Source organism: Physeter macrocephalus, unplaced genomic scaffold (assembly GCF_002837175.3).
Source record: "Physeter macrocephalus isolate SW-GA unplaced genomic scaffold, ASM283717v5 random_113, whole genome shotgun sequence".
In the NCBI taxonomy this organism is placed as follows: domain Eukaryota; kingdom Metazoa; phylum Chordata; class Mammalia; order Artiodactyla; family Physeteridae; genus Physeter; species Physeter macrocephalus.
The window spans coordinates 71,972-98,071 of NW_021145399.1; the positions used below are offsets into that span (position 1 = coordinate 71,972).

At 61.0% G+C, this 26,100-nt stretch overlaps 3 protein-coding genes across 6 annotated transcripts in view; 2 read left to right on the top strand and 1 right to left on the bottom strand.

The window, feature by feature from the left end:
• NPLOC4 (NPL4 homolog, ubiquitin recognition factor) overlaps positions 1-4,404 on the top strand; it is a 58,641-nt gene extending 54,237 nt beyond the window's left edge. For both annotated transcript variants that reach the window (XM_007125640.4, XM_028484056.2), the window contains exon 17: positions 2,054-4,404. In XM_007125640.4, the coding sequence (XP_007125702.1) occupies positions 2,054-2,211 (158 nt within the window). In that variant the 3' untranslated portion in view covers positions 2,212-4,404. The remainder of the gene's footprint in view (positions 1-2,053) is intronic.
• A 3,060-nt stretch (positions 4,405-7,464) lies between these two features.
• FAAP100 (FA core complex associated protein 100) lies at positions 7,465-17,826 on the top strand. Of its 3 annotated transcripts, none has more exons than XM_028484053.2 (10): positions 7,465-7,697; positions 7,896-8,014; positions 8,865-9,826; positions 11,025-11,181; positions 11,719-12,491; positions 12,585-12,721; positions 13,981-14,097; positions 16,099-16,185; positions 16,604-16,741; positions 17,045-17,826. In XM_028484053.2, the coding sequence occupies exons 1-9, from the start codon at positions 7,533-7,535 to the stop codon at positions 16,733-16,735; spliced, it is 2,649 nt and encodes an 882-aa protein (XP_028339854.1). In that variant the 5' UTR covers positions 7,465-7,532; the 3' UTR covers positions 16,736-16,741; positions 17,045-17,826. The 3 variants fall into 3 exon arrangements, with proteins under 3 accessions (XP_028339854.1, XP_028339853.1, XP_028339855.1); XM_028484052.2 differs by having other exon boundaries at positions 17,048-17,826; XM_028484054.2 differs by lacking the exon at positions 7,465-7,697 and adding an exon at positions 8,282-8,404 and having other exon boundaries at positions 7,955-8,014; positions 17,048-17,824.
• Positions 17,827-19,641: 1,815 nt separating this feature from the next.
• Positions 19,642-25,895, bottom strand: FSCN2 (fascin actin-bundling protein 2, retinal). Its single transcript, XM_007125642.4, has 5 exons — positions 24,984-25,895; positions 21,384-21,540; positions 20,802-20,923; positions 20,264-20,431; positions 19,642-20,126 (listed from the first exon to the last, which is right to left on the bottom strand). Exons 1-5 carry the CDS (start codon positions 25,807-25,809, stop codon positions 19,921-19,923), a joined length of 1,479 nt encoding a protein of 492 aa, XP_007125704.1. The 5' UTR covers positions 25,810-25,895; the 3' UTR covers positions 19,642-19,920.
• Between the last annotated feature and the right edge of the window lie 205 nt (positions 25,896-26,100).

Below are 26,100 nucleotides of genomic sequence, written 5' to 3' on the forward strand. Positions count from 1 at the left end.
GGGATGCAGAGGGCCTAGAAGACCATCATGGACAAAGAAGAATGAAGCTGGAGGATGTGCACTGCCTGCTTTCAGTAGTAAAGGTTGCTGTGGTTAAGGCTGGATGTTGTTGGCGTGAGAATAAATAGACTGATAGTCCAGACAGAGAGAATTGAGTGATAACAAGGGTACCTGAGCAATTAAATGGGGAGATGCCCTTTTCCGGAAAATGTGACAAAACAACTGGATATCTGTGTGGGCAAAATGAACCTTGATTTCTACAGTACACCCCACATATAAAATCAATACAGGCTGGGTCATAGACTCTAATGGTAAGAGCTACAACTATAAAGCAAGATTTCTATAAAAAAACAAACACACACAGAGCTTCCCTGGTGGTGCAGTGGTTGAGAGTCCGCCTGCCGATGCAGGGGATACGGGTTCGTGCCCCAGTCCGGGAAGATCCCACATGCCGCGGAGCGGCTAGGCCCGTGAGCCATGGCCGCTGGGCCTGCGCGTGTCCGGAGCCTGTGCTCCGCAATGGGAGAGGCCACAACAGTGAGAGGCCCGCGTACCACAAAAAACAAACAAACAAACAAAAAAAACAAGTTGAATATATTCAGGACCTTGAGGTAGGACAGAGAAGAACACTGACCATAAAAGATTGGTCATTTGGGGACTTCCCTGGTGGCGCGGTGGATAAGACTCTGCGCTCCCAATGCAGGGGACTGGGTTCGATCCCTGGTTGGGGAACTAGATCCCACATGCATGATGCAACTAAGAGTTTGCATGCCACAAGTAAGGAACCCGCCTGCCGCAACTGAGGAGCCCACGTGCTGCAACTAAGGAGCCCACAAGCTTCAACTAAGACCCAGTGCAACCAAATAAATAATATTTTAAAAAACAAACAAAAATTGGTCAGGACTTCCCTGGTGGTACAGTGGTTAAGAATCCTGCCAATGCAGGGGACACAAGTTTGAGCCCTGGTCCGGGAAGATCCCACATGCTGCAGAGCAACTAAGCCCATGCGCCACAACTACTGAGCCTGCGCTCTAGAGCCCACAAGCCACAACTACTGCAGCCCACACGCCTAGAGCCCATGCTCTGCAACAAGAGAAGCCACTGTTGTGAGAAGCCCACACACCGCAATGAAGAGTAGCCCCCGCTTGCCTCAACTAGAGAAAGCCTGTGCGCAGCAACAAAGACCCAGTGCAGCCATAAATAAATAAATTTATTTAAAAAAAAAAAAAAAGATTGGTCAGTTGGACTTTATCAGAATGAAACACTTGGACTCATCAAGAGACGCTGTCAAAAACTATTTAAAAAAAAAAAAAAGATTGGTCAGTTGGACTTTATCAGAATGAAACACTTGGACTCATCAAGAGACGCTGTCAAAAACTTGAAAAGGCAAGGAACAGACTGGGAGAAGATATTCCACAGAAGATGTTCCATAAAAAGAATTACAGTGATGGTCACCATCAGTCATCAGAAGAATGAAAATTAAACGAGGTACCATTACACATCTTGAGGGTGGCTGAGATGCAAACACTGGCCGCATCGCGTGCTCAGGAGCTCCCAGAGCAGCTGGAGCTCTCGCACGCCCAGTGAGGATGATCCAGCAAGCCCACTGCTACCCAAGAGACATGCAAACACAGATCCACACCAAGATTTGTTTAAGAATATTCATGGCATCTTTGTTCACAATGGCTCAAACCTGGCAGTGACCCAACTGTCCATCAGGAGGGGGATAGATAACCAGGGATGGTGTTCACACCGAGCTCTACTGCTCAGCAGTGAGAAGGAAGGAACCACTGACACAGCAAGCAGGGAGGATGGGCAGGTGCATGAGTGGCCACAGCTGACAGCTTTCCGCTCTGCAGACAGCAGCTTATCGGGGTTCTGTGTTTGAGCAGGGGACCCACGCTAGGGGCTCTCAAGCCGCATCTGTCCACTCCCGCAGCAATTGCTTTTAGAGTCCACTCCTACCCTGATAAGCAGCTGTGCAGAGCTCTCAGATGGGGTGGGACAGCTTCCCAGTGCAGAAATGAACACTGCTTCTCTTCCTGCCCCGCAGGCACAGTCGGTGTGCAGCTTCCAGGCCTCCACGATTACGGAGCCGTCGGGGGCTCTGCACACGCCACCTCGGCCGCCATGTGGGCTTGTCAGCATTGCACCTTCATGAACCAGCCAGGCACCGGCCACTGCGAGATGTGCAGCCTCCCCAGGACCTAGGGCTCCCGGGCCCTGCTGCCCAGACTGGGCCCACCCTAGCCCTCTCTGAAGCCAGGATTGTTGCAACCATGCCCCACCGCAGGCAGCCCTGAAGGCGAGGCGGGGGCGGCTGCCCTGGGGGTCTCTGACCCATGAAGCTCCTCAGCACCAGGCTTCCCTGGAGGGAGGGAGCCAGGCTGGTGCTCTGTGGGCTGAAACCAGTCTCTTGGTGGAGGCACCGTATGGCCCTATCCGGATGCCCTGCAGCAGCTCCCACTGTGGTAGAAGGACTAGGTGCCTCTAAATCATCACCTGGAATTGAGGGGGTGGGAGGGCTTGCTGGCACCATCCAGCTTTCTTTTTTCCTTCCTTTTGGATGCTTTTGGTTCCTGCCCCTCCCATGTTTTTGGTTGGGAGCTCTTGGTGACCTCTGTACCCCGTTGCTCTGGGGCAGGCCCTGCCTGTGAGGGCCACCTCTTCCCCTTCCAGTAGCCATCGTGCGGTGGAAATGCGTGGCCACAGGCTCGCTGGTCTCCCGTCCGCTTGGTCTGCAGGTGAATCTGCTGCCTGCCCTTTTTTGCTCTCACCCAGCGTCCAGGGGGGATTTTAAAGTCTGCTTTGGTTGTAATAACAGTTATCAGTAATTCCTGCGAAGAAGACTTTTATTTATTTTTTTTTAAGATAAAAACTGCATAAAAGGAGAGTGAGAGACTAGTTTCCACCTTCGTCCCTCCTTCAGTGAGTCCCTGGAGGTGTGTGCAGGCTGGGTGGGTGGACGGGGGACCCACAGTCAGGTCTCCTCACAAATGAACCTCAGTGCCTGAGACTTTCCTGCCAAGCCACATGGCTGGGACGGGTGCAGACCCAGGTAGTCCAAGCAGGAACCTAGTGCTGGCTCCCACTAAGCAGGCAGCCTTTCCGGGGGGCCAGCACTGCTGACCAGGCCTGCATGGGGTGAGCTGGGTGGCCCAGGCAGGGCTGGAAGCTCTGGTCCCCTTCACCCCACACACCCTTCCTGTTGCCCTGCCCGGGCCCTGGCCTCTGGCACGGTGATGTGGCCCCAGTACAGGCCGGGCCACAGTACAGCAGCTGTGGGGCTGCTGCAGGGACATTGGAAAGTAGGTACTGTGCTGAGGTATGGGTCCAGGCTATCCCAGGACAAAGGTTGTGGTCAGACTTTGCATGTGCTCTGGGGTCCCTGTGTTTCCTCTGTGGTTGGGCTCCAGTCTGGCCTTTCCCCAGGAGCCGTGGACATCCTGATGCCTCTTTGCCTTAACAAGAGCCGTATCTCTGAGCTGCACTGCACCCACCCATGGGAGAGGCTGACCCAGACACAGGCTGCTTGGGGACTTCATGTCTCTGTCCTAGGGCAGGAGGCAAGCCTGTGTGACCCTCCCTCGCCCTTGGCCTGTGAACAGAGAGCACTTGGGCATGTGTTCACCTGTGGCAAGGGCTGTGCCTGGCACTCAGGTCCACCTGGCGTGGGACACCAAGTGGCCAGTGGGGTTGGGTCTGGCTACAGCAGATCTGTTCTGGGGAGCAGGAGGTGCAGAGCCCCCTGTTTCCCCAGTTCATCTGTGACCACGTGCCAGCAAGCTGGGAGGACCATCTGCCCCAAGTCATCTGCTCCTTTGATCAGATGTGAGTCTGCAGTGGGAGCAGGAGGGCGCTGACCTCAGACCTCGCGGCCCCCGCCGTTCCTCCTGTACTTGCTCTGGTCTTTACCGAGCTAATTTCCTTTTCTCTTTGACCACTGTCCTACTCACCCTGAAGTTCTGGCATCTGCATAGTTCATTTCCTTTTATCTTTTAGCTAAAGAAAAAGTGTTGTGATTTCTCTGCTTCTGGTTTTGAGTCACTCTTTATTCAGTAATGCACTTTATTTTGTCCAAAGAGAGTCGGGGGTCAACATAAGGAGTGGGGGTACCCTGCCAGCAGGCTTGGGCCCAGGCAACTTAGCCATCTCCTCTTGCCTAGGGGAGGGGCCCCCAGCTCCACCTTCATCCTACCTGCCCTTGTGTGGACACACCCTCTCATGCCACCAGGCACCAGGCACTGTAGCTCAGCGAGGGGGGACTAGGTGCCCAGCCTCCACCAACCAGTCTGCTCCCAGTGCTCCCCACTTGGGGCTTGCAGGTGTGTGTCAGTTGGGTTTGCAGTAGCGTTGCCTGGACTCCAGCCCTGCAGTTGAACCAATAAAAGCACCTGAAGCGACCACCAGCACCCTGTTTGTCCTTCCTGGGCACCCCTGCCCTGAGCCTTGACTTGCCTACCTTGTCAGGTGACTCGATGACTTTCCCCTCCACACATCACTGTTCTCTGCTGACACGTTTAGAGTATTGAAGGGTAGAGACCCAGTCCTCCTGCCCAGGCTCCTCGGCCCTGTGCTCCCAGTGTAACGTCCACTGGAGGAGCAGAGCCTGGCCTCCCTCCATGCCTTTTCTGCACCTTTTCTGCCTGTCAGCCATGTGGCTGCTCCTGGCCTCTGCATGGTGGGTGAGGTGCACTCCGCCAGGCAGCAGGTGAAGGATAATGCCCAGAATCCCCCAGACTTGCACAGATGCAAGGGGAGCAAGGCCTGGAGGGGACACTTGTCGAGTGACAGCCAGGGGGCGCTCCCCCTGATGTTCAGTTACCAGCCTTCACACGCACCTTACAACCCACTCTGTCCTTTGGCCACTGGCTCACTGCTTCCTGAACAAGTATATAAGAAACACTGCCCACTGATATCCAAGGGGCCCTGAGGAAAGGCAGGCCCAGCCTAGCTTCTGGACTGGGGCGGGTGGGCCCTCAGCACCTGGCTCCAGTCCTGTCCCTGAGCTTGCCTACTTTTACCAGCAGTGTCCTGCCCTCTCTGTGGCTCAGGCCTCAGGCTCCTGACCTTGTTGTTTCTGTGAAGTGATGAGGTTCTGGAACGTCATCCCTCCCCCTGAAATCAAGCAAGTGGAGTGTACTGCTTGGAAACAGAACTCGGGGTCCTGCCACCCCCTTTCCTGGCATGTTCAACATGTTGGCAGGCTGTGCTGCCTCTAAGTGCCTGGCACAGCCTGCAGCTTCCCTGCACATGCTGTGTCCTGTCCTTCCCCACCCCTAGTGCTGTCTGGTGGTAGTTTGTCCTTGGGAAGATGCAGCCCCCACCTGTGGCATAGAGACCACTGTCCACAGCACGCTCTGCTGTCTCACAGGCCTCCTGCCACAGGCCTTCCATGTACACCCACATGAGGCGCCCCTCACTCCACATCACCCCTGAGCTGGCTAAGCCCTTTGTAACCTCCGGGGGGATCAGCGTTCAGGGCCCCCTCGCTGTTTAGATAGACTGTTGATGGTCATAAATCCTTGTATCACAGAGTGTGGGTCTTGCCTGGACTTGGGGCCAGGAGCCTGCTAGCCCCCCTGAGCGGAAGGGAGTGGGACAGAGGAGTGACCAACTTTACAGTGCCTGGCCAGTCAGGGCTGAACCTGGGAGGTGAGGCCTGGCCAGCTTAGCCCACCCCCCAGATGCACTTCCCCATGCGGTCATTTTCTCTAGGACAATCCCGGTGTAGTTCCCTTGGTGTTGGGAAATAGTCTGGGAGGACCAGGTTGGGAATTGGTGTGAGCATGTGGCCCACAAGGATTGGTGGTCGGAAGACCTGCCAAGAACACGTGTGCACTCAGGTTGGCGGGGGTGGGGGGTGGAGTTGGGATTCAGAGTGGTGTGTCTCTTGAAAGGAGCATGTCCTCACTTCTAGTTCCAAAGGCCACGTGGGAGCTGGTCTCAAGAGAGGGCAAGGACAGACTGCAAATGCCATACTGATGCTGGGTCCAACCCAGAAACACTGGAACAGTAGCGGTCCACTGCCCTGGGGGTTAAGTACCAACCTCAACAAGGGGAATTAGAACTTTTGCTACTGGTTCTTTGTTTTGGCAGGTACACCAGCCTTGGTGAGGTCAGCTTAACTCAAGCCCAGAAAACACTTGGCAGCTGGGCTCCTTCAACTTGCCCTGTCTGGCCACACCCCTCCATATGCCTCTTTCATTCATGGGTGTCTGACCTTGAGACTCTCCCATTGGCTTCTTAAAGGAGAGGGGTGTGATTGACCTGTCTGCAGGCACCTTTCAGGGTCGCTCTTGGTCTCAGTCTCATTCGGACTCTTGGCCCCTCTGATAAGAACCTCTCCCCAAAGCCTTGGAGGACAGGGTTGGGAAGGAGAGGTGTCTTGCCCCGTCTTCATCCTGACCCTCCAGGCTGATTGATGGTGAGCTGCCCCCCTTACCAAGGCCCAGCCAGTCATTTTCTTCATGGTCTTCTGCCCTCAACGCAGAATTCCTCTGGCTTACCCTTTTTCCCCACGGTCCGTTCAGACCAACACACCCACAGACAGTTCGTTCAGGCATGAAAGAAGGGACACATGTCCATGTTAAGCTCAGACGCGGCAGTGTCCTGGGGACGGGGTAGGCGTGGGTGTGGCTCAGCAGCTCAGAGGGAGGAGACTCATCCCTAGACCGAGAGACCCTCCCCCCCAGCCCCCGGCTGTGGAAGTGGCAAGACCTGACGCTGCCCGCCCCCTCCTGGAACTCGCAGATTCAACCGCCCCCCCAAAATGCTAGAAGGTCGCTTTAGGAGCGCACCGTCTGCTCGGAGGAGACGCGTTCTGACGGGCCGCCGCCCTGGGGAAGCCAGTGTACTGGCCCGGGTCCCGGAGCCGGCCCGGCCCTCGGGCGCACGAGGGAAGCGCGACTTCGGGCGGGTCCAGTGGAGCCCCGGGGGAGGACGGACGAGTGGAGAGACCAAGGCCCTTGGGCTTCCCGTGTTTGGCTTTAAACACGTTGGCCCTTTGCCAAACCGTTCTGTGTCCACTAGCTTTACTTCAACGGCGTAGCCTTCGGGCCAAGGGCCCGGGCTCCCGCGGAGACCCCACCACCTGACTCGCAGCCACCCCGCCCCCGGCTCCGGCCCCGCCCCCGCCACGCCGCTGTACGGCGGAGGCCGCGCAGCGACCTGGGCGGCCGTAAAGCGCCGCGCCCCGCCCTGCCCCCGGCACCGGCGGAGAGACCAAGGCCCATGGGCTTCCCGTGTTTGGCTTTAAACACGTTGGCCCTTTGCCAAACCGTTCTGTGTCCACTAGCTTTACTTCAACGGCGTAGCCTTCGGGCCAAGGGCCCGGGCTCCCGCGGAGACCCCACCACCTGACTCGCAGCCACCCCGCCCCCGGCTCCGGCCCCGCCCCCGCCACGCCGCTGTACGGCGGAGGCCGCGCAGCGACCTGGGCGGCCGTAAAGCGCCGCGCCCCGCCCTGCCCCCGGCACCGGCGCTGCGAGGCCGAGACCCCGCCGGTGGTCGGGCTCCCTGGCGACCCCACGATGGCCGGCCTCGCGCCGCGGGTCGAATACCTGGCGGGCTTCTGCTGCCCGCTCGGGGGCCTGGCGGCGGGCAAGCCTCGCGTGCTTTGCCACGGGGCGGAGGTCTTCCTGTCCACCGGAAGCGAGCTGGTCTATGTCTACGACCGGGAGGGGCGGCTGCTGATCGTGAGCACCCGGCAGGCCGGAGAGGGGCCAGGGACCGGGGGAGAGGGCGGGGCGGAGTGGAGCGGGGTTCCTGGGCCCTGGAGGGGGCGGGGCCGGGCGGGAATCCACCGAAGGCCCGGCGTATTTGAGGAGTTTGTACTCCGCCTCTTCTGGGCCCCACGCGCCCGGCCTGACTCTGTCTTCTCCCCGGTCGTCCAGGCCGTGTACAAGTTTCCCGGTCAGGTGTGGCACCTGGAGCTCCTGGCCCTTCGCAGGGCGCTCTACGTCCTGTGCGCCCGGAGCGGCATCTATTGCTTGTCTTTGGACCAGGCGAGCAGGTGAGACATGGTTGCTGGACGGCACTGCTTTGGGCGGGTCCACACTTGTCTCTCCGGGGTTGAGGCGGACAGATGGGCTTCTCGCTGTCTCTGACTGGTACTTCCCTGCCCTTCTCAGACACTGCTCCTGTGACCTATACGGTCCGCTTACCCCTGGACTGGGTTCAGAATGAGCACTCACCAGGCCTCCAAGGTGGGAATGGTGGGCTCAGGGCCAGCTCTGAAGTTTTGGGGGCCCCTGTCCTCAGCACCTGCCTTCTCTAACAGGCTCCTGCTCACAGAGAATTCTTAGTAAGCGGGGTTCAAGCGGCTGAGTCTGCAGCCGGGAGCAGGATGCCGCCCCTTTGGCTTTGAAGGGCCTTGGTGGGTCTGGCATGACACACCTATGAGGTGGGTCTCTGTGAACCCTGAGTCAGTGGTTAAAGGAATTAAACCATCCCCCCCCACCCCGCCCCTGCCACCCCTCAGTACCAGTGCAGAGCTTAGAGCCTAGACTCGGGCACCTATTCACTACTGGTTTAGAAGATAAAAAGGTAGCAGGTGTGATTCACAGCTGAGGCCTTGGGGGTCTGACAGTTCTGCACTGATGAGAATTTTCTGTCCAAACCCCATTTCTGGAAGGCTTGGTACATCCTATTATGCACGTGTCCCTGGGCGACTGGTGGGGAGCAAAGCAGTCCGTGGAGCAGGTGGGAGGCACTGTGGCTGTGGCATGCCAGCTGCTCCCTGGTGGCTATAACAGTCACTGAGATTGCTCCTTGTACAGACCCCAGGCCCATCATGTCGGTGGCAGGCTGTCATGAAGGGAGCTTGTGAGCACTGTAACTGACATTTGCCTGTGTTCTCAAAGGTCTGTGAGCCGGGATGACAAGGATGACAGGGTCGACCAGGACAGTGAGGATGGGCAGGTCGATGAGCTCCCCGCCCCTGTGATCCCTGTGCACCCAGACACCTGTGTTCTCCCCGGTGCCACACTGCATGCCTTCACCGTGCTCGATGACGTGCTCATCACCCTGGCACAGGGCCCCACCCAGTGGAAGGTGCAGCTGTTTGAGCGTCCATGTCCAGGGGAGGACCCTAGGCCCGGAGGCCAGATTGGCGAGGTGGAGTTGTCCACCTGCACCCCCCCAGCTGGGAGCCTGGGGGAGCCCACAGCCCCCCGCTTCCTCCCAGTGCTGTGCTGTGCATCACCACCAGGCTCCAGGGCCCCACATGGCCACCCGTGGGGCTCTGGGGGCGTCACGCTGGAGGGGCCCCTCTTTGGGCTACTCTTCGGATCCGATGCCTCCCTCCTGGAGTCGCCCGTGATCCTCTGCGGTCTCCCCGATGGCCAGCTCTGCTGTGTGGTCCTCAAGACCCTGGTCACCTCCAGGTCTGCCCCTGGTGATCCGAAGTCCCTTGTCAAGATCCTCCATCACCTGGAGGAGCCTGTCGTCTTCGTTGGAGCCTTGAGGACAGAGCCGCTGTCCGAGGATGTGGAGGACGCGGACTGTGACTGCCTGGTGGCACTCGGTCACCATGGCCGGACACTTGCCATTAAGGCCATGTGGGACGAGGCAGGGCATCTGGTGCCAGAGCTGCGGGAGTACAGCCTCCCGGGGCCTGTGCTCTGTGCGGCCCGCGGCAGGGGCGGCCATGTGTACCACAGCACCCCCTCGGACCTCTGTGTAGTGGACCTGGCTCAGGAGGGCTCCCCCTGGGACCTCACGCAGCATGACGGGGCCCCAGGAGGCCTGCCCTCTCTGCTGTGTCCAGCCAGCTTGAGTGTCTGCAGTGTCGTCACCCTCTCTGTGTCATCTAGGGCGCCTGAAGGTACGAGCCACGGCTGAAAGCTAAAAACCAAAGCCATGGGGTGGGTGGAGCCTCCACTCTGATGTCTCCTCCCTGTGAACTGGCCGTCCTCCTCTCCCTGCCTCATTCCTGTTCTCCGTAAAACTGCCTGGGCAGGCCTACCCTCCCCTGGCATAGCCTCGTGGTTGATGCTTCTTGTCTTGGGGTTCTGTGTGGGTTTAGGGGTGGGGGCTGTGCCACTCTGCCTGGGTAGGGTCTGCACCTCAGTGACCCCGGGCAAGAGCATCTTCCCATGGCCAGTAGTGCAATGGAAATTCAAATCGGTTCAGGTCAAACCTTTATGTTTTTTGGAAACTTGCTTACCATGTGGCCTCCAACGAGTCCACCCTGCACCAAAGGCAGGGGGCATCGCCAAGCTCTGATGTGTGTGTTCTCCCCAGACGGAACTGGAGGGGGTTTCAGCCATGTTTGCCCAGTGTTAGCGGGGAGGGATAAGAGCCCCCCTCCCCCTTGCGCATATTCCCTTTAAGATAGCTCAAGAATGCATTGTAAGGCCTACCGTGGACCATACTCGATACGAAAGAAATGCTTTTGAAGTGAAAAGACGGCTGTCTCTCCCACAGGGAAAGAGAGACACATGTGGCAGGGAATGGGGGAGCCACACCTCTGGGCGGGTCTCAGGGCCTAGTGGTACTGGACTTGGAGAACCAGCAGGTCACAGGAGATAGAGCCTGTTTCCCGGGGAGCTCCCTGGTAGGCCAGGAGTGGGAAAGAAGACAGAAAGATGTCGAGGAGAGGCGGCAGCCTTCCAGAAAGGCCCCAGTGAGAGCCGACTGGCCAGTGGAGGAGGCCTGGGGCCTGTGTAGCACCTCCTTCTCTTAGGAAATCTCAGAGCAGCTTTGCTGGGGGTTGGGGGGCTGTTGAAGGGGGGATGCACCCAGCTGACTTGATGGCCCTTGTCTGGTTCCTTTTAGTTCTGTCCATGTATAAGGTGACGCCTCTGCTGCGCTGACACCCCGTCCCAGGGAGGGCCCTTCACAGCATATGCCCAGCCCAGGACACACCCCAGGCTCTTCGGGGATGTCTCCAGACCCCTCTTTTCCTCACCTGGGCACAGGTGTTCTGCCAACACTTATCTGAGTCCCGGGAACTGCTGCATGTTCCCAGCAGCATGCCCCTCCCTGCCTGTTGACCAGGCCCCACGTGTGTCCACCTGCAGGGGGTGCTGAGCTCCTGGCCCTGTCTGCCAAAGGCCGGCTGATGACCTGCAGCCTGGACCCGTGCTCTGAGACGCCTCACCCCGCCAGAGTGACCTCAGCGAATGCTGGCCAAAAAATTAAGGAGTTGCTGTCTGGAATCGGCACTGTCTCTGAGAGGTGACCAGTGGGCTGAGGCTCGGGCAGAGGCTGGCATGGTGTCCACGGAAGGCGGTGTCCTGGGTGGTGGCTCTGGTCTGGGACAGGCCTGTTACTTTGCCTCTGGCCCCCGCGATAGCCCCAGACGTTGTGTTGCCTGGCCAAAGGCGGCACTAAAGGCCAGGTGTGGGCGCCAAGCCCCTGTGTCATAGGGTCATTTCTAGGGTGCCTGCCATCCTCTGGGATGTCACGGTGGCACCGCAGAGGAGCAAAGGAGCCGACTTGGAACACGTTGGGGAGCACGGTGGGGGTGGCCAGCTTCACATGGGCACCCCTGGCTCAGTGGCCCTGACGGTGGTGAAGGCTCCGTGAGCCCGGTGGGCGAGGCCAGGCTGCCAAGTACAGGCTGCCCCAGCCCCATCCTCTGCTGCTGGAGAAGGAGGTTGGGTCAGACGACTGCATGGGCAGGACAGGAGCCCCTGAGGTGGGGGCTCTTCACCTGATGCTCGAGGAAGAACGAGGTGTGGGCCCTCCCTCAGCAGCCATGTCTGTTTCCAGAGTGTCTTCTCTGAAGAAGGCGGTTGACCAGCGTGACAAGGCCCTGACCTGCCTCAACGAAGCCATGAACGTGAGCTGCGCCCTGCTGTCGAGCCGGGAGGGTCCTAGGCCCATCTCCTGCACCATCAGCACCTCCTGGAGCCGCCTGCAGCTGCAGGACATGCTGACAGCTACCTGCCTGCTGGAGAACAGCAGTGGCTTCAGCCTGGACCGGGGCTGGGCCCTGTGCATCCAGGTGCTCCGCAGCTCCCAGGCCTTAGACCTGGACTCGGCTGTCTCGGCCATCACCTACACCATCCCCGTGGACCAGCTCGGCCCTGGCGGTCAGCGTGAGGTGACGCTGCCTCTGGGCCCAGGGGAGGACGGTGCGCTTGACCTGCCCGTGACCGTGTCCTGTGCACTCTTCTACAGCCTCAGGGAGGTCGTGGGTGGGGCCCTTGCCCTCACGGACCCTTTCAAGGACCCCTCTTCGAATGAATGCACCCCTGACGTCCTGCCTGAGCAGGAGGGTGTGTACCTGCCCCTGAGCGAGCACACAGTGGACATGCTGCAGGGCCTGCGCTTCCCCGGCCTGGCTGCACCCCACACACAGGCCCTGGGCCCAGTCAGCCCTGCCAGAGACCCCGTCCACACCTTCCTGGGAACTTGCTGTGGGCCAGTCAGCCAGCCGGCAGGACCAGCGTCCCTGCGGGCCAAGTACCTGCCCCCGTCAGTGGCCACCATCAAGGTGTCGGCAGAGCTGCTCAGGGCCGCCTTAGGGGACCGTCACGCAGGTTGGTGGCACCAGCTGGCTTCACTGAGACCTGGGGCCCTTCCTCCCTCTCCCAGGATCTGATCAGCCTCACAGCCGCACCTCTCTCCTCCAGGCGTGTCCCTGTGTTGTGCCACCCTGCAGTGGCTCCTTGCCGAGAATGCCGCCGCGGACGTCGTGAGGGCCCAAGCACTGTCCTCCGTCCAGGGAGTGGCCCCAGATGGCACTGATGTCCACCTCATCATCCGTGAGGCAAGCAGGGGTCAGCTGTCCTGTCTGTGGGGAAATCGGCCTCGACAGCAGCAGTTCTGAGTAGGGTCCCTGGGTTGCTCGAGAGGAATCAGATTCTGGGGCCCACCCTCCAGAGGATTCCGACGCATTCGAGTTCGAGAGGCAGGCTGTGATGGGGTGGGCTTCATGGGGCCAGGGGTAGCGTCGGCTCCCAGCCAGGTCTCCATAAGTACCGCCCTGTCCAGCACTCTCCACGCGTGGCCCCTGCCCTGTGTACTGCTCGAGTTCATAGCCAGCCCGAGCGGGTCGCTCACTTGTACTCCCAGGGGCAGCACGAGTGACTCCAGACTCCAGGCCACTAAACCCCTAGACCACCAGGTTGCCGGTCCCCATCACAGACGCCCCATGTGCAGGGGCCGCTGAGACACCAAGGTGGAGCTCAGTCCTCTAGCCCCGTTTCTCGCACAAACCTTCCTTCCCGAGACCCTCCTGGCAGCCTCGGGGTCATGTCCAGCAGACCCTCGTGCTACAGAGTTGGAGGCTCTGGCGGAGCATCCCGTGTGGCCGGGCACACCTTGCTGAGGGTGGTGGGTGGAGGCTGCCCACTGGACAGCCCTTTCAGGTCAGGCCAAGACTAGGTAGTGTCAAGGTTGGGTGTCCCTGGGGCCTGGTGGTGGTTCTGCAGGTGGCGGAGAGGGGTGGGTGCCCCAGTGCATCCTACGATTCCAGAAGGAAGAGCTGCCCGAGAGAGTGTCCTTCCTAAGGTCCCTAGGCCCCTGGGGTCTTGCCTTGTGTCCTGGCTCTCGCCCATCTTTGCCAGATTTCATCTTTGGCTGGAGGGCACTGGGCTGACCTCACTTGCCCAGCCCCCTCCCTGTTTTCACACCTGCAACCCTGACCCTGCTGTCTAGTGCCTCAAGATGCACAGTGTGGGCCATGGGTGGGTCTGGGCGTGGGCTGTCCGTGGTGGTGCGGCCACAGCAGGCACTTTTTCTGGAGTGAGTGCCACGGATCTGGATGCTGAGGGAAGAGGGGTCTTCCTGGACAGATATTCCAAAGGAGCAGCTTTGCTGTTGCTTGGCTAGCTGGTGCTTCAGGTGAAAATTCATGTTGAGTGTGGAGATCCAGCCCCAGGAGCCCCTGAGCTTTGCCCACAGTGGGACGTAGAGGGGCAGCCCAGGCTTCATATGCCCCTGCCAGCTTGGACACTCCCGCCGGCCGCGCTGCCCTCGGGCAGGGCAGGGCTGTGGACGGCCAGTGAGGTTCCTTGTGTGTTGCAGGTGGCCGTGACCGACCTGTGCCCTTCAGGGCCCATCCAGGCCATGGAGATCCAGGTGGAGAGCTCCTCTCTGGCCAACATGTGCAGGGCACACCACGCCATCGTCGGGCGTTTGCAGGTCTGTCGGTCATCATGGGCTTGCTTGGGAAGTCTCTGTGGGGTGGTGGGGACACAGGACCCTGGTGGTCTGTGGCTTCCTGCCCGGGGTTGCAGGTAAGCTGTGGGCGGTTGGGAGGTGGGCGGGGGACTTGCTGCTCACCCTTCTGGCAGTAGCTCCCAGTGGCCTGTGAGCACACGTGGTTAAAGGGAGACAGTCCACTGGAGACCACCGTGAGGTTTCTTCTACACTTGCATGGAGAGGCCAGGCTCGGGCCCTGGGACCAGGTGTCTGCTCATCTGGGCCTCCATGTCTTTGCCAAGAAAGTGGGAGTTGGCAGCCAGCCCCTCCCATACACACAGCCCCAGGGGCCCTTCCTGCTGCTTCACTGCCATGCGTGGCTGCTGGGGCTGCAACCCCAGGATCTGAGGGGAGGTCTTTGTGTTCCGGAGGGAAGCCTGTCAGCTGGTGCCCTTGGCAGGCTGGGCACAGGGTCAGGTGGCCCATCTCCTGCCTGTTCTGAGTGTGTGCAGCCTCGGCTGCGCAGAGGGGTCCGAGGTGGCAGCTATCAACTGATTCCTGCGCTTTTCTTTAAACATGGACTCTGCGTCAGCCTCACCTGGGAACTTGGTGCATGTCCCTAGGCCCCACCCCAGGCCCCAAGAGTCGGAGAACCTGCAGTCCAAGCTCTGCCAGGGATCCGAGGCTGCTGTTCTAGACCTACCAGTGCACCCAGGCGAGCCTGGGGGCCAAGCCATGACCAGAGGTCCCCCTCAGGCCCTACTGTGACGGCTCTGCTGTGGCATATCCATGGCTTCACGCCTGGGCTCAGGAATCCCACGTCCCCAGAGCAGAGCTCCCACCCCTGCATTTCTCTCCCCCAGAGGGTGCCCCGTGTTGCCCTTGCCGGGCCTGAAACAAGCCGGGCTGTCTCCAGACCAGCTGAGCGTGGCAGTTGAGAGGTGGACAGTTAGTGAGAAGCCGGGGGAGGAGTGTACCGACCAGACTTCCAGCAAGAAGGGGAGTTAGTGTCCTGGGGCTGCCGGAACAAAGTGCTGCAGACGGGACACAGTGCGTTCACTTTGGAGACAGGGATCCAGGTGTCCGCAGGGTGGTTCCTTTCTGAGGCCTCTCTTCTGGGCGCGTGGATGGCCGACTCCTCCCTATGTCCTCACATAGTCATCCCCCTGCGTATCCGTGTCCTGATCTTTTCTTAGAAGGACACCAGTCCTGTGGGATTAAAGCCAACCCACGTGACCTCATTTTAACTTGATTATTTGTGAAGACCCTCTCTCCAAACACAATCACCGGGGGTGCTGGGAGCTGGGGCTTCCAAGTGTGAATTTGGGAGGCATGCTTCAGCCCCCAGTGGAATGCTGGGGACACTCCCTTGATGGGAATCTTCTTGTGGGCTGCAGACCTCTGTCTGCTGACACTATGCTTGTGTAATGGGAGTGTTCTCGTGACAACCAGCGTTCATTCACCTGGCTGCTTGGAATCTGGGGGGCCTTGTCAGGTGTGCAGCTTCTGCCACTGGCAGCATCTCCTCCTGCCCCTTGGGGTGTTGGGGTCTCTTCTCAGTACTCTGCCCCAGAGGCCAGCGGGAGCCTTGCTTCCTGGGTCCATCTGCAAGCTTGCGTTCAGCCCTGAGAGCCGGCCAGGCTGCCTCCAGAAAGCAGGACGTGAAGCAGCCCTCTCGTGGGCCAAGATAGGAACAGCGGTGCCAAGGCCTGAGGCCAAGGATGGGGAAGGGGTGGCGGTAGGAGGTGGGTAGTGAGGGGAAAGGGCCGAGAAGAAAGTTACTTCCAAGTAAATGATCGTCACACTGGGGCTAGTGTGCCCTGTTGCCCAAGGTGAAGGTTAACTGGGGGCAAGGCAGGGAGGCCTAATGGATGGTTCGGGGAGGGGGAAGGGCCATCTGGCTCTGCGGGCTGGAGGACAGGTGCCAGGAGCCCCAGGCGCTACCTTGGGACACACAGGAGAAGCACCCTCTCCAGCCGTGTGCCCCTTGTATCCCCGCAGAGGCTGGTCATGGAGCAGGCTGCCCGGGGCTCCAGCCCGCCTGACCTCCGCCTGCAGTATCTCCACCAGATCCAGGCCAACCATGAGGTGAGGTCCTTAAGGGATCCTTGCCCTGAACCTTCCGCCAGCCTGGGCTCCTCTGGGGACACACAGGCACTGGGGTATTGCCCAGCTTGGCAGGGCCTCCCAGTCCTCACAACCGAGTTGGGTCTGAGCTCCTGTTGCAAGGGTGAGGTGGGGACAGAGTGGGCACGGCCACTCCTCCAACCTGTCCCACATTGGCTAGGACACGCCTGTCCCCTGGTCCCCATGGTCTTCCCTCAGCCCAGCCACGCCTCCTGTCCTGAGAGGTCATCACGTTAAGGCCACAGATGAGTGTTTTTCCTGGGCCACCTACCACAGTCCGAGTAGGATCTGCGCGTGGTGGGTGTTCCTCAGAGGGACCTGCTGACGTGCCCAGTGGGAAGGTGGGGCCCTAGCTGCTGCCGCCCATTGCTTCCTGTAGACGCTGCTGCGGGAGGTGCAGACCCTGCGGGACCGGCTGTGCACGGAGGACGAAGCCAGCTCCTGCGCCACTGCCCAGAGGCTCCTGCAGGTGTACAGGCAGCTCCGCAGCCCCAGCCTCCTCCTGCTGTGATGCCAGGTAGGCCCCACCCCGCCCCGGCTCTGTCCCTGCTTCCGGTCCCTCTAACAACTCACAGTACCTTCGTGGTTTTATGGAGAAAACCTGGCTCCTGACCTGGGCGGCACTGTGCGCCTGGTTACAGCTGGGGAAGGTCTGGGGTGAGTGCAGCCGGCCCCCCAGATGGCCACCTGGCGCCCCCTGGGTGGATGTGCTCAGAAGAGGCAGCTCGTTTAGCAGGTGTGTCAGGGTAGTGAGGCGGTCCGTGACCCCGCTGGGCAGGGGCCTGCTCGTCCTCCTGCATCACTGCTTCCTTTCCTCCAGCAGCTGCCACGGCCTCCGGGCTCAACCTCGACACCGCTGGGCCGCCTCCCACCCAGAACGTCGGGGCTGGATCACGGACATCCCTCCACTCAGAAGCTGGGCCCCGGCCATGGGGTCCAGACTGCAGAGCAGGCGCATTGTTGCCCTAGCGGCCTGCAGAGGCCGCAGAGGCGGGGCTTCTGGGTTGAGCCTCGGGCGGGTGTGTTTTGGTGGTTGTCGCATTCCCACCGTGGTGCCCAGAGCCCAGGACTGCCCCTCTTGGCAGCACCACCCGCCCACCCACAGACCCGTTGTCCACTGTCCACACCTGTCCAGCCCCCTCGCTCTGGGTGCCTCGGCCCCGCTTCTCTGCAGCCGCTGGCGTTACCGGGTGGGAGGCTGCTCCCTGTGACCAAAACACAATGACTGTGGGGGAGGGGGGCGTTCCTGCAGGTGCCCTGTGGCCAAAACAACAACTTGGTGCCTCCGGCCAGGGCCACACCCAGCGCCCAGCACTGTGCATTGTTTCCAGGGGTCCCTGGGGGCAGACAGCAGCCCCGGCTGGCTCCGGTGCTTTTGGGGAGGGTGTCTCTCCCCCTGACTTCACACGGTGCTTTCCTGCTGTGCGTGCAGGGCCTGCGAGGCACCCCGCCTCAAAAAGTGACCCTTTCTGGTGCTCTGCCTTGGCCTTGGCTGTTTTTTAGCCCTCCCCCTTCAGTCTGGTGGCAGCTTTGACCTGGATTCCTGGACACACCCCCAGCTCCAAGCCCCCGACAAGTCTGGTGGCCACTGCACAGCCCAGATGAGCCTTGAACTGACCTCTAGGGGGCCCTCAGGCCAGCAGGAAGCTTCAACACTGGGGTGAAGTGGTCCCTGCAGGGCCGTTCAGGCCATGAGGGTCCCTGCCCAGGAGGACCAAGGCCACCTCCTCGTCACCCTCCATGGAGGGAGAGGGGCCGGTGGGGTGCTCCGAGTTGGGGTCTGGGAGAGTGGCTGATGGCCACATGGACCCAACACTGAAGGGTTCTTCAGGGTGGGAGGGAGGATGGGGAGGGGGGCCAGCCCACTCAGTACTGTCCTGTTCCTTCTGTCCCTGAGTTTTCTGGGAGCACTGTGACAGCTGCCTTCTCCAAGGATGAGCAAGCAGTCCACCTCCAGCTTCTGCTGGTCATTAACACAGCCTGGAGGGGAGCTGTGGCCTAGCCAGCGAAGGGCCTGCACCCCCTTAGTCCTGTCCCTGGCTGTTTCTGAGGGTTGTCTTTCTGTCACCTCCCTGAGTGCCACGTGGGAGGATGGAGTGGCCAGTCCAGCCCAAAGGGACCCCCAAGCACTCTTCCCTGCCTCCCCTCTCCAGCTGCTGCCCCAGGCTGTGCGGGCTCCACTCAGTAATTGTGTGAAGCCAAGTACACTGGCCAAGGTCAGCAAACAGGAGACCCCTCCTTGGCACCCTGTGGAGCACCTGAACACTGGTGCCAGCTTCTTTCAGGTCAAGAGCGCCCCGCAGATGGGCCCCCAACCCTCCTGTCCCATATGCCACCAGGGGGCAGTGCAGACCACAGCTCAGGACAATCACTTGTTCCCTCCGGGGCCAGGCTCCTGCGTCTGGTACTTGCAGGGTCAGTTGGAGCCCACCTTGAAGTGTGTTGGCCCATTTGACTCCCAGCCCTTCTTCATCCCTAAGGTGAGGGGAGGCCAGTGAGGCAGGGAGTCAGCCAAGGGGGGCCCTAGGGAGAGACGGGAGGGGTCCTTGCTGGTCTTCCCCACCCCCAGGATGCCTCACCCCTTCCTGTCCTCCCTGGCCATATGTGTCCACTCTCCTCTGGAACCAGCTCTGCACCCCTTCCTTGCTGCCCTCCTTTCCCAAAGTGCCTCACACTGGCCAGACTCACGAGGTGGGGCTTCAGGCCCCAGGCAAGGGCGGGGGCTGCCCAGGGTGGGGAGAGGGCTGTGGGCTGAAGGGAAGGGTCGGTGAGCTCACCTGTGTTTGTGGTCTCCCCCTACTCCAGGCTCTAGACTGTACCCCCAGCCCTCCATCACCCCAGTCCCCAAGGTCCAGGCCAATCCCAGGGGGCATGCCTCCCACCCCACTCCCACCTCCAACGGTCCAAGGTTACCCGGCCCATAAGAGACACTGCCCTAGGTGGGGGTCCTTGGGGACCCAAGGGTTTTGGGTGCCAGCTGGTTTGGGGAGGCACATTGGTGAACCATGGGCCTTGTCCTGGTCATCCACCCTTCCTAGGCTAGGTGGGGCTGGGTGGCAGCAGGCTGGTGCAGAGGCTGAGAAGGGCCGTCTCTCCCATGGCTGACCACACACAGCCCTGTTTGGGACGGGTGGGTGTCACTTCTCCATCAGGTGCTTCCAGGATTCCCTAAGACCCTGCCCTTGCAGAAGGGAGCATTGATGTGCGCTATGGAGACTCCAAAGACCCTCTGACCTACCTGACTTACTGGGACCTGGGACGAGGCTCCTTCCGGCTTCCCCACCCCCATCCTGGTCCTGCTGAGTTGAGTGGGGGTTCCCTCTCCCGGGCTTAGGGAGGGGGGCTTAGGGAGGGGACGTGCGCCAAGGAGAGACCCTGAGGTTGGGGGCGGACAAGAGGAGGCCCGGGACTGGCTGTCCAGGATGGGGTTGTGGGACGTTCAGTCAGCTGGACCCTCCTGGACAAGCCCCGACCTTGGATCTTCTGGGCATGAGGGATTGGGGGGGAGGGGGTAGTTGTCCAGCGGCCATCGCAGGAGCCCCAGGGCAGAGGGGCCAGGGACTGCTCCTGCGTAGCACTCTGAGAACAGCGAGCCTGCAGACCCTCCGCGCACACCATTCCCTACCCCGAGCGGCTCCACTGACCCGCGAGCCGCTGGTCACAGACACGGTTTAATGGGGGACAGGAGGGCGGTACTCAGTACTCCCAGAGCGCAACCCCGGCCGGCGCGTCTGCGTCCGCGCGCAGCAGCCCCGAGGCGCCGCCGCGCAGGTACTTTCCGCTCCGGGCACGGATGGCCAGGCGGCCACGCTCACGGAACTCAAACAGGAAGTCCTCGGCGCGCTCGCCGTCGCTGCACACGCTGCCGTGGCTGCCGGTGTGCCAGAACCCACCGCCGCGGCCTGGGGGTTAAGGGGAGCGGGGGTCGGCGGGCGGCTCGCTCCCGGCCCCGCGCTCCCCCCATCCCCTTCGGCGCCCCCCACTCTCTCCGGGCCCCAGCTCCTCGCGCTCGCCCCACCCCCATCCCGCACGCCCGCACCTCGGATCTGGTAGGCGCCATCGCTGAAGCTCAGGTGGAACACGTCGTAGACGGAGCGGTTGGTGTCCAGCTGGTTGGAGCCTCGGCGGTGGCAGACGAAGCCGTCCAGGCCCCGCAGCACGAGGATGGGCCGGTTGATGAGCTTGAGGATAAACTCCTCGTCCTCACCTGATGGCGAGAAAGGGGTTGAGGGGCCTTAACGGGGCTCTCCTGGAAGAGCTCCAGGCCCGGACTCACTGCCCTGCTTGTGTGCCTCGATCTGCCACTGCCATTGCCTTATGTGGCCTTAGCCAGGGGGCTGCGGCCGTTGAGCCCCCGGTTCCCCAAATGTGCAGCAGTGATCAGGGTGCTCTGGACCTGCTCCCCCACGTCAAGAACAGTGATCTGGACCAGCAAGTATGACTACTGTCGTGGACAGCAGCAGCTTCACGGGGAGGGAGAGGGGCCAGCCTTCGTGGAGACAGGGTCTCCGAGCTGGCCCTGTCCCCAGGCAGAGGTTCCTGCCCCAGTCTCCCCAGGGAATGAGGGGAGTGCTCACCCACAAAATCGCTGATGGCCGCCAGCTGCCCATTCTTCTTCATGCACACATAGCGCCCATTGCTGGCCTTGAGGGCCACCCGCCGGCCCCGCCACTCCATCTCAAACATGGTGCTTGCAGAACTGGAAGGGGCAGGTCAAGGTCCCCTCAGAGGAGCAGGATGTGGGGGCTCAGGGTCAGGCCTCCCCATCCCCCTCAAGTCCAATACCACCCCCTCAGGGGGAGGGACAGGCACTTGCCTTCCACTGATACCTCCACCACCATTAAGAGCTGTCCCTCACCCCAGTGGGCATTCTTCCCTGGCTGGGCTGCTGTGTGGTCCCCGTGGTTGAGGTGGAGGTGGTGATGCAGGCGGTAGTGGTAATAGAGATGATGGTGGAGGTGATAATGGTGATGGTGGAGGTGATGATGGTGATCGTGGAGGTGGTGGTGATGGTGGTGGTAGAGATGGTGATGGTGGTGGTAGAGATGGTGATGGTGGAGGTGGAGGTGATGGTGGTGGTAGAGATGGTGATGGTGGAGGTGGTGATGGTGGAGGTGGAGGTGAAGATGGTCATATAGAGGTGGGGACGGTGCACTCACACTTGTGTGGCTGTGGCCTGGATCCCCCCGTGGGTGACCAGGGTCCAGTAGCCCCCGGTGCTGGAATAGAAGGTGCACTTCTTTGTCTCCCGGTCGATTTGCATCAGGAAAGTCTCATGATCCAATTCTTCGTCTTGGTTGGCTGAGACATTGACCCCTGGAGGGAGGAGATGGGAAGCCCCTCACGCCTCGCCCTGGGTGGGGTGGGGAGCAGACGGATGGGGAGGCATGCCCTTGGGGCAGCCCTGAAGTCAGCGGGGCTCTCATCTAGAACCCTCTGGACTAGAAGATTTGGAGCTCTGCCCCAGGACCGTGTGGGTGCGTCATGGACCCATACACACTGCTCCCTAAAGGTACTTGCCCAGCTCCCACCGCAGCCCCAGGAACCAGGCCCTTCCGTGCCGGCAAATCCCCTGCCTCTGCTAATCGTCAGGTAATCTGCTTGCTCCTGCTCTCTCGACCCAGGACTTACACCAGCCTCTATTTATAACTCTCCCCTAAGCTGCTGGATGGACACAGTGGGGTTCCTGTCCTTCCCCAGCCGTGGCTCAGGACACAGCAGGGGCCTGGGGTTTGCTCCTGGGTGCTGAGCAGGGATTGGACCCCTGTCACCTCCCCAGCCCCTCACTCTCATGTGCGTGGTCTCCCAAGAGCCCTGAGGGAGGGCAAGGCTACTTGGGGCTCTGCCTGCGGTTCCTGGGAGGGAGACAAAGGGGTCATCCGTGATCAGGGTGGGGGGCAGCAAGCAGGCAGTGGAGCCTCCCCAGTATCTTTCCTTAAACCACATCCCTGTTCCATCACAACTGGCCACTCCAAGAGATATGGCAGATCACAGAGGTCCCCTGAGGCTGGGCTTCAGCGGCTCCAGCTAGGGGAGCAGGAGGGAGTGTGGCAGACCCCCATCAGAGCCTGAGGGTCAGGGCCACATCCTGTCCTGCCCTACTCCCAGCAGGTAGAGCCCAGACTGCAGAGGTCAGGACCTGTCATCCTTCATGGCTGTGCCCTCCAAAGCCCCCCAGGCTGGGGTGTGTCTCCCTTCTTACACAGATTATTGCTCGGAGCCAAAGAAGGTGGCCCAGCATTCTCACTGCCAATCCCACCGTCCCATCAGCAATACTGAACAAAGTGAGCGCCAGCTGCCCCTGGGCCCGCAATCAGCAGTAAAAAAACAGACAGCGGCAGCGGCCCTTGCCCTTCTGGCACTGGTCCATGGGGAGCGGCGGACAGTAAGAATGGTGGTACATCCAGTGCCCATGAATGCTGTGGGTTTTGGCCAGGGACAGCCTCACTGAAGCAGACCTGAGGAGGTGAGGGAGCCATCCCTGCAGGGACTAAGGGGGGAACGAGGCCAGGGGTCTGAGGCTATGGCTGCACCTCCACCCCCATCTCTGAGGCCAAGCCGTTGGTGTCCCCAGCATTGCCCCACACACACCCCTTCCAGACAGGATGCAGCCTAGGGGCTCCATCTCATACAGCCGGCTGCTCCTGGGGCCCCGACCTTGAGGCAGGAGAGGCTCCATGGAGTCCTGGTTGCCCGCAAAGAGTGTGGACCCCACTGTTCCAGGAGGGATTGGTCAAGTGGTGGGTGTCTCAGCAAGAAGGGGTGTCTGGGAGCATTTACAGGAGAACTTTCCTTACTCCTGCAAAGACACAGAAGAGCCAGTGCCCCTCTTTCCTTTGGACTTTGTCCTGTCTGGACGTGAGCCTGGAACAGCAGCAGCCGTCTTGTGACCACAAGGGCACCAGCCTGAGGTCAGAGCTGTCCTGGGAGAGAGGTTCCTCGAAGAGGAAAGAGTGGAGGACTTTGGTGATGCCACTGAGCTGGCAATGGTGCCTGCCGGGGATCCCACCACCCCCGTGCCTCCAGACTTCCGTTTAGGTGAGATAATCAGTGTCCTTGTGGCTTAAGCCAATTTGCAGCCATTGTTACTTGCAGCAACGAACACTGCCTGCTGGGCGGCCCTGCAGCAATGCCACATCAGTGAGGGCCGGCAGCCGGCATAGCAGAAACAAGCAGAGCCTGGCTGATAGAGGCTGCAAAAGAAAAATATTGGCAGGAGAAGCCAGGGTGCTCACAAACACTCCAGGGGGAAGGAGACGGGTTTGGGGGCTGCCTGACCAGCAAAATGACAGGGATAGAGGCACCACCACTCCACAGAAGCCGCCACTCCGGCTACCTTGGAATCTAGTGGCACGGCTCCCCTCCTCCCGCAGCACTGAGATGCCACACTCCACTTCCTCGAATCACTGGTAGCCAAGTCAACATCCGAGTATCTCGGGGCCAGGTCCTATGCCCTCAGGCTTATTGTAAGGAAAGCAGGGAGGCGAATGTGCGGTACCTCTGGCCTGTGTAGTGGGAGGCAAATCTGGTCCTTTGTGGGGGACATTTCCCATTAAAGGGATGGGGTCAGATGCAGGGTGGTCCAGAGATTGAAACATGGTTTGTACAACTACCATCCCTCACCACCACCATCACTAGCAGTATCACTAGCACCGTCTCTATTACCACAGCCGGTCTCACCATCACCACCACCATCACCTCCAGCTTCACCACCATCCCCACTACCACCACCACAAGACTCACTCACAAGCTGAACAGGGACAAATACTTTGTATCCAGCATCTCCTTTGACTCACAGAGAAAGCTTTTTCACACTGCTGCCCACCTTTTACTGACAAGCCAAGCATATGGGCCTTGGCCCAGGCCAGAAAGCGGTGTGGCCAGACAGTAGGACATGACATGGGAAGGACCAGGGCTGTCTGTCTTCCCTCACGCCCCAGGACACGACCACATGCCCCAAGTGCTTGGGGGTGTTTGCTGAATGCCGGTCCCTGCTCTGCACTGGACTTAAAGACCCGGACTACGGGCAGGGGCCCCTAGAGCCACAGCTGGGCCACCCCTCCAGGTGCTCAGGGCCGGGTCTTTGCCTTCTGGACCAGGTGGTGGCAGTGAGCCGGGTCAGGGTGTGCCCAGCCACTCCTGGGTGCACAGAGCCAGGAGCCCAAGCAGCTTGGGGCCACTCTGGGACCTCACCTTCTTCGAGGGGAAGTAGGAACTGCCCACGTTCACCCCACAGGCATGTGATCACATGTGGAAGGGCCCACCGGTCACATGAAGCAGGTGACCGATGATCCAGGACTTGGGGGGAGCCACGCCACACCTGTTGGGTAGAGACAGTGTCTCCCCACCAAGGAGTCCAGGCCCTGGAGGGGCCGCTTGCATCCCCCTGGACTGGAGGAACCCCAAGACCCCTCCCCACTCCACTCTTGCTGTCTCCTTGCCCTGCCCTTGGTCGCCTCCCAATCCCTTTAAAGTTCAGAAGTGGGGTGATGGAAGGGAAGGGGAGGGGCAGGCAGGGGGCCAGCCCAGTGTGGGCGGGGCCTGCCCTCCTACCCCTCAGAGCAGCTGGCCTGGGCCTCAACCACCTCCAGCTGGGCGCTGCCCATCCCGCATCCAGTAGCTGTCCAGCGGGCCCAAGGCTCAACAGGGACCCCATATGTGGCCCACGGCCCACCCACCTACGCCGTGTGCTGCCACACACACGTCCCCACCCATCAGCCGCAGGGCCACTCGCTGTACGAGCCCCGCACCCTCATTACCTTGCCGCACGGACACGTAGCGGTGGTTGGCGGCCACCAGCACCACCTGCGGGTGACTCTCCTCCAGGTCGAAGAGCTCGTCCTTGCCGGGCCGTGTGTTGCGGCCAGCCCTGAGCGTGCCTGCGGGTCCCACAGGCGCCAGGTAGCGGCCGTCACAGTCCTTGAAGGCCAGCTTGCCCGCCTTGAACTCGAGTGTGTAGCGGGTGCGAGCCTCGGGCTCCCAGACGAGGCGGCCATCGCTGCGCAGGTAGCGGCTGTCGCAGGACTTGAGGCAGTACTGCCGGTTCTGGAAGATGAGCGTGACGAGCGCGTCCACGCCCCACGGTGTGTTGCTGTCCGCCGCGATCTCGTCCTCCTGCGGGCACAGGTGCGCGTAGCGCCGCCGGCTCACGCTCAGCAGGTGGGCCTGGGGGTGGATGGCCAGGTGCACGGTCCACAGCTCAGCCGGGGTGATGGCTGTGGCGAAGCAGGACAGCTGGTCCTCAGTGCCGCCGAAGAAGCGGCCGTGCGGCTCCGACTGCAGCACCCAGCGCCCGTCAGGCTGCGGCAGGACCAGGAAGCGGCAGTCGCGGCCCGGCCGCTCCGCCTCGCAGGCCACGCGCCCGTCCTCCTCGGCTGACAGGTAACGGCCCAGGTGGCTGCTGCGAAACAGCACAGCTGTGCCCTGGCCTGGGTCTGGCTCCAGCACCCACATCTGCTTCCTCTTGAGGCTGGGCGCCGAGGCGTTGACCTTGAAGCCAAAGCTCTCAGCCGTCAGGTAACGGTCAGTATCGTTGACGAGGCCAAACTGGATCTTCAGCACCTGGTGCAGGCCATTGGTGGGCATCTTCGGGCCTGGCTGAGGTCCCCGAGAGGGGCCTGGGAAGCTCTCTCTGTGTGCTCACGGCCCCCGAGGTCCCCCAGAGGCCTGGCTCGACGGGGTCGGCCCGTGGCCCCTAGGCCCAGCCGGCGTCATGGACCTGCTGCCCGCTCGGATGCTGCCTCTGGCCAGCGGTCACGGGCCCAGGCAGCTCTTACATGGCCAGCGGGCAGCAGAGGGCGGGTGGGAGGGCGGATCAGAGCTGCGCCGGCTTAGGAACAGCAGCAGCCTTTCGTTACCCCAGCTTGGATTTCAGCC